At 43.9% G+C, this 11,591-nt stretch overlaps 1 protein-coding gene across 1 annotated transcript in view; it reads left to right on the top strand.

The window, feature by feature from the left end:
- The first annotated feature begins 6 nt into the window (after positions 1–6).
- FHDC1 (FH2 domain containing 1) overlaps positions 7–11,591 on the top strand; it is a 51,088-nt gene continuing 39,503 nt past the window's right edge. Inside the window, exons 1-3 of the mRNA XM_006019147.3 lie at positions 7–217; positions 1,676–1,794; positions 5,012–5,614. Of these exons, the coding sequence (XP_006019209.1) occupies positions 5,162–5,614 (453 nt within the window). The 5' untranslated portion in view covers positions 7–217; positions 1,676–1,794; positions 5,012–5,161. The remainder of the gene's footprint in view (positions 218–1,675; positions 1,795–5,011; positions 5,615–11,591) is intronic.

The following is an 11,591-nucleotide window of genomic DNA, read 5'->3' as shown; positions in this document are numbered from 1 at the left end:
AGGTGCGATCCCCGCTCCTCTCTCCCTCGCTCCCTCCCGCGCGTCCTACGCGGACGGACCTAGGGGCAGAGACACGGACATGGACAGAGGGGCACGCACATGGAGGCAGGCGCACACGGCCCCCGAGAGCCGGACACACGCAGGGACGCAGAGGGACAAAGGGACACGCACACCCCGACAGACGGACACGGACACCGGGAGACGGACACAAACACACGTACGCGGGCACAGAGGGACAAGCAGATATGCACCCGGAGGCAGGCACACATGGACACAGATGGACAGACACCTTGCTTTCCCCCAGGGGAAGCCCCAGCTCCCGGGTAGGCAGCCCGGGTGCAGGTGCCAGAGTGCAGCATGCGAAGGCGTTTTTCTTGGCATGCGCACCTCGGGGTGGACAGCAGGGAAGGGAAGGGGTTGCACTGCCATGACACGGATCAGGCCCCTTGCAGCTCCCATGCTGTCTGCCCTTGGCACCCCAACATCTTACAAGCCAAGTTTGTGGGTGTTTTCTGTCCAGAAATGTTGCCAGCCCCTGCCCTAGTTGTTAACCCTGGGAGAGTTGTTCTGCCCCCCTGGAACCCGGCCCCAAGCCGCCTTCCCCGGCGTGAAATCCAGCTTCCAAATCTAAACTCTTTGTACAGCGCATCTCCTCTTGTCCCCGCAGCAAACTCTGACTAGGAGGTTTGACTTGAGCAGGATTCGGGCTGGCATTAAAGGATCACGTTTCTCAGGCGAACCTTCTTGGGATGCATGCCTAGGAAGTGGTCACGTTCTAAATTGTAATCGCTTGAGCCTCTCGTGGTTTTAATAACCCGTGTCAGCAGGATCAACCTGCTGGTGTTGGCAGTGGCTGTGCCTGGGGTTGAGCAACTAGCTGCTCCGTTGACTCGTTTTATGTAGCTGCTGTTGAAATCCAGACATCTATGGGCTGTGGTGTCAAAGGCAGTGCTGTTTTTATGAGAGTTTGAGGCGTACCATACCCAGAAATACAGCAGGTAGGAACTAACAGGGATGCGCCAAAGCTGCTCTGCCCAACTGCTGGTTCCATGGACTGGATGAGCTGTGCTGTGTCAGTCCACGAGCTGGATCCAGTCCATGGGCATGATCCAGCTGTGCTAGTCTTGGAAATTTGGCAGCAGGGGAGCAGTGGCAATTTCTGGACCCATAGGGAGTTCCACAGGCCAGATGACGTGACTTGACTTAGGCTGGATCTGGTCTGCCGGCCGGGGGTTGAGCACCCTGCACTAAAGACAGCAGTATCTTATGGTATGAGTCCAAGACGCACTTGGTTCAGTGGCAGGCAAGGGTCTTTGGGTAGATGTAATATCTTTTTAGAACAAATAAATAGTTGGAAAAAAGTTCTTCACATGCTTTCAGGCACAAACACCTTCCTTCAGGGACTGACAGACTCTACTCCTGTTATATGTTTTCCAAGGTAGAAAAGAAGCTAAAGTAAACAAGAAATCTGTGAAAATGGGAATGAGTGGGAGTTTGGAAGACAATGGGTCTCTAGAGGTAGGAGGGGAGGTGGGGAAGGGAGGGAAAAGTGTGAAGGAACACAGGTGGTCAGTTTGAGGCAGGATGCCTGCCTGGTGTGTCAGATGTCAGGCAGATTGTAATGTGTTATATATCCAATGTCTATATTAAGTCCATGATTTTTTGTATCCAGCAGATTTATGAACTGAAATTCATAAGCTCATCTACGAAAAGTGTGTCGTAAGTTTCCTTTGAGGATTAGAACTGAGAGGTCGGAGAGGGAGTGATTGTCTTGTGAGAAGTGTGCACCCACAGGTAATTGGATATTTTTGTCTTTCATGGATTTTTGGTATGTGTTCATTCTGGTACTCAGTTGTTTGGTTGCTCCTACATATTTTCCATCAGGGCATTTGGTGTACTGGATGAGATATAATACATTTCTGGAGGTTCGGTGGGCATTTCACTGGCTAATGTGCATATGCAAATACCACTTACAACCCTTTCGGAGGCAATGATTTTTGTTAGGGCACCATCCTTTAGACTGCCTGTCCTCTGAAGTGGAAAACAATTGCTCACAGGTTTGTTTTTTGTTTTTTTTGGAATGTTTTCTAAAAGCTTGTTTACAGGTTAAATTCTATACCAGAGGATATGGAGTGTTTATAAAATGCTTCATTGAATTAAAATATTAGTTTTTCTTTTCAGAAGTTCTGCTGGCGGGTCTATGGAGGTATTAAGCACGCATTAAATGTCTATTTAGACATTATTAAACACGCACAAAAGCAATTTCATAACATTTCTTCCTGCTCAACATTGTTTGGCTGTAACAAATATTCACAGAACACTTTGCACAAACTCAGTATAGCTTGGATGTAACAAATGCTGAACTAAAAATGTTGGTAGTCTTACGTGTTGCTTTTATGTCTTCCCATCTTCCATCTGAAGTTTTAGAAAAGGGCTTTTAGAGAGAGAACTTTATTTGGCCTACATTATGTTTTTAGGATGTGATCCTGCTTCCACAGCAGTTGGAATTTGTGTGCGTGTGAGAGAGAGAGAACGAGTTCATCCTCTCTGCACTTCTGCTGGGGGGGTAGGGACCACCTGCTGATAACAACAAGCTGTGCAGACAGTGTCTCAGTCTGGCAGTTTCTTTCTCTCGCACCCACGCCATATCTGGCAGTATTAGGGTGCATCTCCAAGCTAGTTCTCTGAGCCAGGCTGAGAGAGAATGGAATTTTTACATCTCAGTGTCTCACCCTAAGGAACTAGATAGAGTACTTTATGCTTACATTAAGAGCAGGCGACCTTTGCCACTTGGACCTGCTTATCTATGGGAAGACAATAGCTGTGTGTTTGGTGACCTTTCTTTCACACCTCCATTCAGATTTTTTTCTCTCTATCCTGGTTTTGGATGACAGTCTATCAGGATTGCCACCGGCCAAAGCAGTGGAAGGCTCTAGTGGATTTAAAATGGTTCTTCCTGCTAAATCTAACTGGCACCGGAGCTTCTTCCCTCCTTCCTATCTCTTCCCTTTTCCTCCCCCCCCCCACAACTCTGAGATTAAGCCTTGACAGTACAAGAAGCCTCTTTTCAACTCTTCTACATTTAAGTTTAGGAGTAAGATGAGCTGTGCTGTTTCATTAGAATTTGATCTGATTCTTTCTAATGTTTTCAGATGCATCAGAAACTACCAGATGAGGCTCTTGTGTAATTCCAGGAACTTTTTATTTTTTATTTAACAAATTAATGGTTAAAAAATAGTGGTTGTTGGTGGCTTATCCAAGTGATATTTTTGTACTATGACTACATTTTCCACTTTTCAATAAGTGAGATAAATCATCTGTACCCGCTTCTCCTTCTCTCCCTCTCCTCTTTATCCCTAACTTTTTAACAGATTTCTTTTCAACCCCTACCCTCAAATTTCCAGTTGATTCCAACCAGGAACTCAGGAGAAGATTAATATAGTTTATATCAGTCCCTACAGAAAACATAGCCCTTTTGTATGTGACGCAGCACCTTCCTTTGTCTCTTCATTACAAGACTATCTATCCTTCCCTAAATCAAATCTGAGTCTTCGACACTTGTGAATATCTCTGATATTTCAAGTGAAGTGAGCAAGCCTGTAACGTTTGAAGTAGGAATGGATACCAGATACATTATTCCACACAGGTTTCTGAAAAGAGGAGGTCTCGTATATTATCAATTTACATTAACTTCATCAGAGCTAAGACAACACCAGCTAGGAATCCATGCTGTGGCTTGTCTCTGTAACTTTTGTCTGTTTATGCATGTGCACTGAAGTAGTGGAGCTCTGGCAAAAAAAAAAAAAAAAAAAGGCATCTTTTTGTCATGACAAGACAAAGTTGTTCTGCCTTGTCTGTGTATCTGCATTTTGTCAAACGGGAGGAACGATGCCAAGTGGATAGGTATATTCACTGACAAACTTGTATTTAGTTTTAATCTTGCCCAACTTCAAAAGTGCTTCATTATAACTTTTGTTAGGTTTCCTGATTACTGTTTGCTTAGTATTGAGTCTGCAATTTTCATCTAATTTCTGTCTGTGCCATACCTCCACTTTTGGTGACCTCCATGTGATCAAATGTGCAATTTAATCATGGCCTCTATAAAGTGTTTAAACAACAGGATTCTTAATTGGCCTGGGTTTGTGTTATGGGGGAGATAATTTACTAACAGAGATGAAAGCTATTCATGAATATGAGTGAACTGTCAAATGTTAACTTGTGCTTTTTAAAGAAGGCAAGACTATTGCTCCAACAGTTGTCAATGACATTAGTTTTATTTGCCATGTGGCAAAATCAAAAGTAAAGTGGTTGTCATAAAGATTTGAAAACTCTGATTAAGCTACCAAATGAGGTAATGGAGATGTATGAGGTTTCTTGAGTAAATATTTACCATGTTGCGTGGACAGAGAGCTTGAAGGTGTATAGATTATAATTTCCACTTACTTTTGTTCTTTTCTATCTGTACTAGTGCCTGTGCTTATTGAAGTAGTGGTAGTAACCTAGATAGTTGAGTGAATTATAAAGAAGTGCCTTGATAAAATTGCAGTCTCTCTTCTGTTGTGTGAATTTCGGTAAATATATTATAACCCGAACAATAGTAATAAAAGTTACATGCTGGGGTTGTTTGTTTGTTTAAAGTAGGTTTAGATAGTAATTGTACATATTGGGAGCTTTTATTAAACAATGATCTTTCTGGGATTCCATACGTTTTATTCATGAAATTGCATGAAAAATACAAAGGCAAAAAAAGGCAATATGCTAGTTTGTTGAATCACCCCACATATGCTGTTCATTATTTTGATTCAGTGATTAAGGGGAAAACATAGAGAACATTATGTTTTTTGAAAAAAGCCTGTGTCTTTTCTCATTTAGATTAAAAATGAAAATAACCAAATAACTGAGAATTACTGTACACAAACTTTTCTGTATTTGTGTAGCTGTGTTGCTGATGGTATCTGTGAAAAACATCCAATCAGTCCTCTCTGAACTTCACCATTGTTTCTTGTTATAGGTAACGAAGATGGTACAGGGCTCACCTTGCACTGTTTTCACTGCTGTCATGTTAACGTTTGAAACTATATGACAGAAATTGCCACTCCATTGTTCCATGTTTCAAGCAGACACAAGGAAGTAGGACTCTCCTTACCGGAGAGACTATAAAATGCATGTTATGAATTGTCTTTCTTTGGTAAATGATAAAGAAAATGGAGCTATTTCAGTTGCCACTGGATTAATGAATGAAGATACGACAACAGCACCACCACCGCCATGTCCGTCCACAGGTGCTGTTGTTCCACCTCCGCCACCAGGGTTGCCTCCACCGCCACCACCTCCCCCTCCTCCTCCACCAGGGCCATCTCAGTCTCTGCCACTGCAGTTCCTGAATGGGCATGGCCGCCAGAGTAAAAAAAAACGAATACGGAGTTTTTTTTGGAAAACAATCCCAGAAGAGCAAGTCCGTGGTAAAACCAATATCTGGACTATTGCCGGAAGACAGCACTACCAGATTGACACAAAGACAATTGAGGAGCTCTTTGGGCAGCAAGAAGAAAACAAGTCTCTGGATTCCAGAAATCGTTCCTCAAGATCATCGCTTAAAGATACTAAAGAAGAGGTAAGGAATTGAACAAGTAAAGGAATTGAACAATCCAGTGTCATAGAAATAAGTATGTAGCCTCATGGTCTGTAATTCATTTTTGTTTTCTCTTACTTTTTATCAAAATGCTCCTTGTAGTACAAAGTGGTTAGCTTCTGCTTTGTATTTAGTACTACATATTTATTCATTAAAGGATTGCCAGCCTGATTTTGGTTATGTGGAAAACCAAAGAATTGCCAGAGCTTTATTGGCTATCTGGATAAAATTCCTGGATTTCGTGATAGGCCAAGATGCACTAAAATTGAGGAAGGAAGAATGAGTCTGCAGTTAGTTTAGTTTTGTTTTGTTTTGTTTTGTTTTGTAAAGGTACCTCTTGATGAATCTTCACTGCAGAATCTGGAGTACATAAATTACAGTAGCTCTGCTCCACTCATGATGTTTATGAATGTATAAGTGCGCTAAATTGCTGTCTTCCTCCTTTAACAGGCACTTCTGACAGCATCACACATCTGAATTTAAGGCATTTTGCAGGCATGGCTTCCTCCAATCTGTTTAGAGGACAAAAGTAAACATGGGGTTCCTTGAAGAAAAATTACATAATCATACTATTACAAATATAAAACATTTTCTTAATGTATGGCTTTTGAGATACTATAAGTGAGAGAGCATAAGTATGAGAGGGAAGCAACAAAGCAAGACTCTATTCTGATTGAAGGAAATTTATGTTAGATTATTACAGTCCTTGTTTAGGTTGGAACATGAACAAGTTTTGCTTTCTCATGTCCTACAAAAACGATATGACTGAGCTTTGTTTTGTCCAGAGAAGGGTGCCCCCAGTTTTTCAGGGGAATTTTTACAGATTTGTATGTTGTCTAATGAACGGTTCAGTGACACTATTTTTTTAAAACCTTGTCTTATATATTTTGAACTATGTATTTTTTACCTAAGAATTGCTTGAAGTTTTTCTGTTATTTTCTGTGTGTAAAATAAAAGTATTTTTTATTTTTTTTATTGATAGCTAGAGGAATGTATTACATTTTTTCCACTTCATACATGAAGACAAAAAAGAGCAAATTAACTTGGGGACCAAAAAAACTCCCCCAAAACTGGACCATTACATTTTTAATATTGGTTAGTGATGATGGAAGTCTCATTAGTAACTTCAGAAGTGGTTGTCAAAATTTAAACAAGCTTGTGAAACCATGAGTATCATATTGAGAATGTGAGAAATGAAGAAAAGGTAATGTTAGAGTGATATTGTAGCTGTGAGAGAGGCATGTGAGAGGCAAGGATTTTTTGGGAGATGATATCTTTTATTGGATCAACTGCATGGTGGGAATAAAGTTAGACAAGCTGCTGAATGCTCTGTGAAAGGTCAGGCCTCTGCTTATCCAGGCTTTCAAGCACCCAGAAAGTGGGGATGAGCACACCCTCATACATTTGCATAGTTGCAGTTTCAGATTTATCTCCATCTGAAAGCATCTCAACTGAGGTAAATGGGCACTTTACACCTCACTAAGCCTTGGATTCTGCGGATGGATGTGTTACCCACTTTTCCCTTTTTCTTTAAAACCAAAGAGAGAATTCACCCCTCCATACCTTTTCAGAATTATCCTATGCTGGCAGTCTGCATATAGCAAAGCAGGGGCTCATGATAACTTTCATACGTCAGTGTACTTGAGCCCTGGTTCTGGTGCAGTAAAGGTTGAAAAGCCTTTGCTGTTGAAAGGATAAGGAAGAGCCTTTGCTGTTTAAAATCCTCACGCTTAATAGTATTACCTTGGATTTGATGTACTTTGTGAGGATATAGAGTGGGTTTAGCAATCTAGGTTCGGGATCAGTCAGAGGAAGGGGCTTCAGAGATGCAACAACCCCTTGAAAAATAGCCTTTCCTAAACCAACATTTTGGACGTGCACCTGAGGCATAGGTCAGGACTCTTCTCATTCCATACTTGTCTGTGTTGCTCAACACTTACCCAGCTAGCGAAAAGCTCTCCAGACCTCTTTTCAGAAGTAATATTGAAAACGTGATTTTAAAGTGTCTGGTGCACAAATTGCAACATGCACATACTTAGTGACTAGTCAGGGAGGTTTCTAACCAGCCGACATTCACATGGCTTGAGATACTCAAGAGAATGTGCTGTGGCTATTATACCACTTAAGTAGCTTAGGTGAAGTTTTATTTTTGGGAAATATAATCTGAATGCATCAAATAATTTAGAAGATGCTCAGGCTATTTTTAATATGAAATTGCATGTGAAAATGCTTGTTGACAGGGAGGGAGCTGTGGCTAGAGTTAGGAAGATAAATGATAAGGAGTATTTCCTGTCCAGAGTAGCGGGACTGAACCCAATGATCTCACAAGGTCCCTTGCAGCCCTAAACTTCTGTGAATTTGTGAAGATGGAGAAAGGTGGGAAGGCTAAATCCAGAGGGGGAGAGTGCATTTGAAGAAATGCTTGGGAAGCTGGGAAGCAGTATACCTTGGGTGGCTGGGGAAATAGAGGGTATTACAGCTAGGGAGGCCTGGTAGCATTACCTCCTAGGTTTGTGCTTGGATCTGAGGGAAGAGAGGAACTTCTTCCTCTGAGGCAGTCCCTCCCTTTCTCCACAGTCTAGTTCACTTGAGGACAGAAACTAGCTTGGAGGAAAGCTGGCGAAGTTGGTTTATTGGCATACTTTAAGGAGACCTAGCCACATCAGGGGCAGGGAACCTCCAGCAGGTACATCAGTCGGCATTACAGACAATTCCCAGCGGCTACTGCTAGTTCTGGTTTGGCTGGAGAGGAGGGATGGAGGGAGTAGATAGGGCAGCACAACTACTATATCTTAGCATGATATGTAAGGTAGATTGTTATTGGATTCAAAATTCTCTAAAAGCAACAAATTCCACAAGGCAGCATCAGTTCTGCGTTAATGAAGTGTTTTTTTGCTTTGTTTTGTTTTGCCAGTGAATAAATAAAGCATTGTAAAAATACACCGCTATTCTGTACAGCAAGCACCCATAAGTGCAGACGATATGAAAACCAAATCCATTTCTGAGGTGTTTGCAGTTTAAATAGGTGGAGTTTGCTGAGTTCAAACCCATCCATCATGTGAAGGAAAACTTTTAATCAGTGTGGAGGAAACTTAGTGGGTTTGAGTTCAAAGAGGGTTGAAGAAACTTAGTGGGTTTGAGTTCAAAGAGGGTTGAAAAGATGGATGCATGGTGAGCGGAGAGAGAGCTGATGTTGGAAGATGCCTAGGAAAGTTCTCAAAGAGAGGAATGAAATAAGAGAAATGGGAAAGTTGATGTGGGAGTCACGTATTAGTGGTGCACCGATTCATATTGGATCAGCACTGATAAAAGGAAAATTAACATTATCGGCTTATTTTGGCTGATGTAGCTGATAATCTTACCAATAAATGCTGTGTGCACGCATGCAGCCACACGCATGCATGTGGCCAGGAATGCTGCTGGGCAGCATGGAGAGCAGCACCTTGCTGGTAAGTCTGTGGGGAGGAGGGGGCGTGGGGGAGAGAGAGGGTATGGAGGGGGCAGATCAAGGCCCTCACAGGGAGGGAGGGAGTGGGGCTAGGGCAGGGGCAGGGGAAGGCACTGCTCAGCCAGGCAGTAAATGGGACCCTGGGGCAGGGTGTGGGACAGAGCTGCAGGCAGCTCATCCAGGGATGGCGGAGGGGGTGGCTCCCTGTCATTGCATGCACAAGAGGAGGCATGGTGGGGTATGGGCTCTGGCCCAGATTTGTGCATGGGGTGGGCTCCCTGCTGCAGGGTCAGGAGCTGCAGCAACCTCTTCCCAGCCAGGGGGCTGGACTCAAGGTGAGCTCAGCTGTACTGGGTAGGCAGTGGTGGGACCAAGAGGGGTGGCTGTAGGGGTCTTTGGTGAATTTTGGGGTGGCTATAGTCCCCCAAGCCCTCCCAATGCCATCCCTGCTTGGGGCACTCTACTCTGCTGCCTTTCTCTGGCAGGGGCCTGCTACCTATGTGGGGCTCCTGAGGGAAAGGCAGCAGAGTGGAGTGTCTTGAGCAGGAGCGGCAGTGGGAGGGCTTGGGCTATAGCCACCCCAAAATTCACCTCTCCTAGCACCGCCACCTCTCACCCCATGCAGCTGAGCCTGCCCGAAGCCCAGCCATGGCCCAGCCCCGCTGCTTGGAAGAGGTTGGCACAGCCCTTGGCCCTGAGCCCACAGGAGGTAGCCTGCCCTCACCCTGCCTACAAATCTGGGGGAGTACATGCCCCCCATCCTCCTCCACGTATACAAGCAACAGCGGGGAGCTGCCCCTCTATGACCCGTGGACAAGCCGCATGTGGCTCCTTCCTGTACTCCACTCTGGAGTCCCATTCACTGCCCTGCCTGGGCAGCGTGTGCCCCAGCCCCTGCCCTTGCCCCACCCTCTCACTTTCCATGGAGGCTTTGATCTACCCCTCCCACACCCTTTCTCCCTCCACCCCTCCCCCGCGATTTACCAGCAGGATGCTGCTCTCCAAGTTGCCAGGCTGCATTCCTGTGAATTGGATCAGTATTGGCCAATATGCCTGGTATAATCAGCTATCAATATCGGCCAAGAAAATCTTTATTGGTGCACCCCTAATACACTGTGGGGAGGGTGAAGAAGCTGGGGTAGAGAATTATAAAGGCTTAATTAGAGTTATGGAAAGTACTAAATGTGACCAGAGGAAGCATTAGTTTAATATGGAAGGGGAGAGGAAGAAGGACTTTGAAGAGAGATGTAGGTCGAGTGCCAGGTGAGAAAGCATTAGCTCAAGTTTTGAATGGGCTGTCATGTTGAGATGGGAAAATACACAGGAGGAAGAAGAGATGAAATGCAAGGTGACAAGAAGTTTATCTGATATTTTCAGGGCATTTCATTTGACTTATATGTATGATATCCCAGAATTCAGGACAGTCAGATGTGAAACTGCTCAGTAGGGGAGAGGTTGTATAGAGGCAGATATATAAGCTATTGCTTTAGAGCAGAGGTGTCAAGCTCATCTGGCACTGTAAGTCAGGTGAATGGTGTGGGGCCAGCCCCATCAGTTGGACTAGGCCTCCCCTTCCCTGGTCCTGCATGCGAGATCCAGAACTGGCCATGGTCCAAGACTGAGCAGTATGCGGTGCCCTCCTCAGACCAATCAGAGCAGGTGCTGAATCCTGCCTGCCAGGGATGGGACCTGAATGGTCCCTGCAAGGGGCCAGCACTGGGAGGTGGATGATATGTCTCCATGGGCTGTATTTTTGACATCTCTGGTTTCAAGACAGTTGATGAATTCAGGTGTTGTAAAGAAATCATAAGGGACCATTGCAGATCACAAACAGAATATAGAGGCAGACTCAAAAGAATTGAAATAGTGCTTGACAAAATAGCAAGAGAACTTAAAACAATAAAGCCAAGGTGACCTGGGGCAAGAACAAAGTGAGGTGAACAGTCAGAATGGGAGAAGGGTGGGTGTCAGGAATGCAGACCAAGCTTTAGTAAAATAAAATATGGAGGAGCTTTGCATGTAAAAACAGAGGTTATCATTGTTTTTTGTGCACAGCATAAGTATCAACGTTTGAAAAAGTGCCCAGGGATTGCATTTTTGTTGCCCAATTTGAGACTTTTTTTTTAAAGGGGTTTTTGAAGGTTAGGAGCTTTAACAGAAAAATAGAAGTGACCAGTGTAAAATCAGGCAGAACACTGAGTATCGATGTTCTAGGCCCCTTGAATAGAATGGTTGAATTACTGTTTTTTACCTTGCCATTTGATTAGCACAGTGACTTGGTGTGATAGGCAGATAGGGTAAACAAAGTTGTCTATGTTCCTATTGCTTTTTTCAGAGAAGAAATACACAACGATTAGACTGGTTCACTAATTCAACATTGAACCAGAACCTCAGTTGGTTCAAACATGTTATGCCATATTTCAGGGGTTTTCAACCTTTTTTAACAAGTGGACCCCTTCTGGTGGTGGCAGCCAGATGCAGGGGGGGTCACATGCAGTGGCTGTTGCCAGC

The sequence above is a fragment of the Alligator sinensis genome, unplaced genomic scaffold, assembly GCF_000455745.1.
Source record: "Alligator sinensis unplaced genomic scaffold, ASM45574v1 scaffold169_1, whole genome shotgun sequence".
Classification (NCBI taxonomy): domain Eukaryota; kingdom Metazoa; phylum Chordata; order Crocodylia; family Alligatoridae; genus Alligator; species Alligator sinensis.
This window is presented reverse-complemented; position numbering and strand designations above follow the sequence as displayed.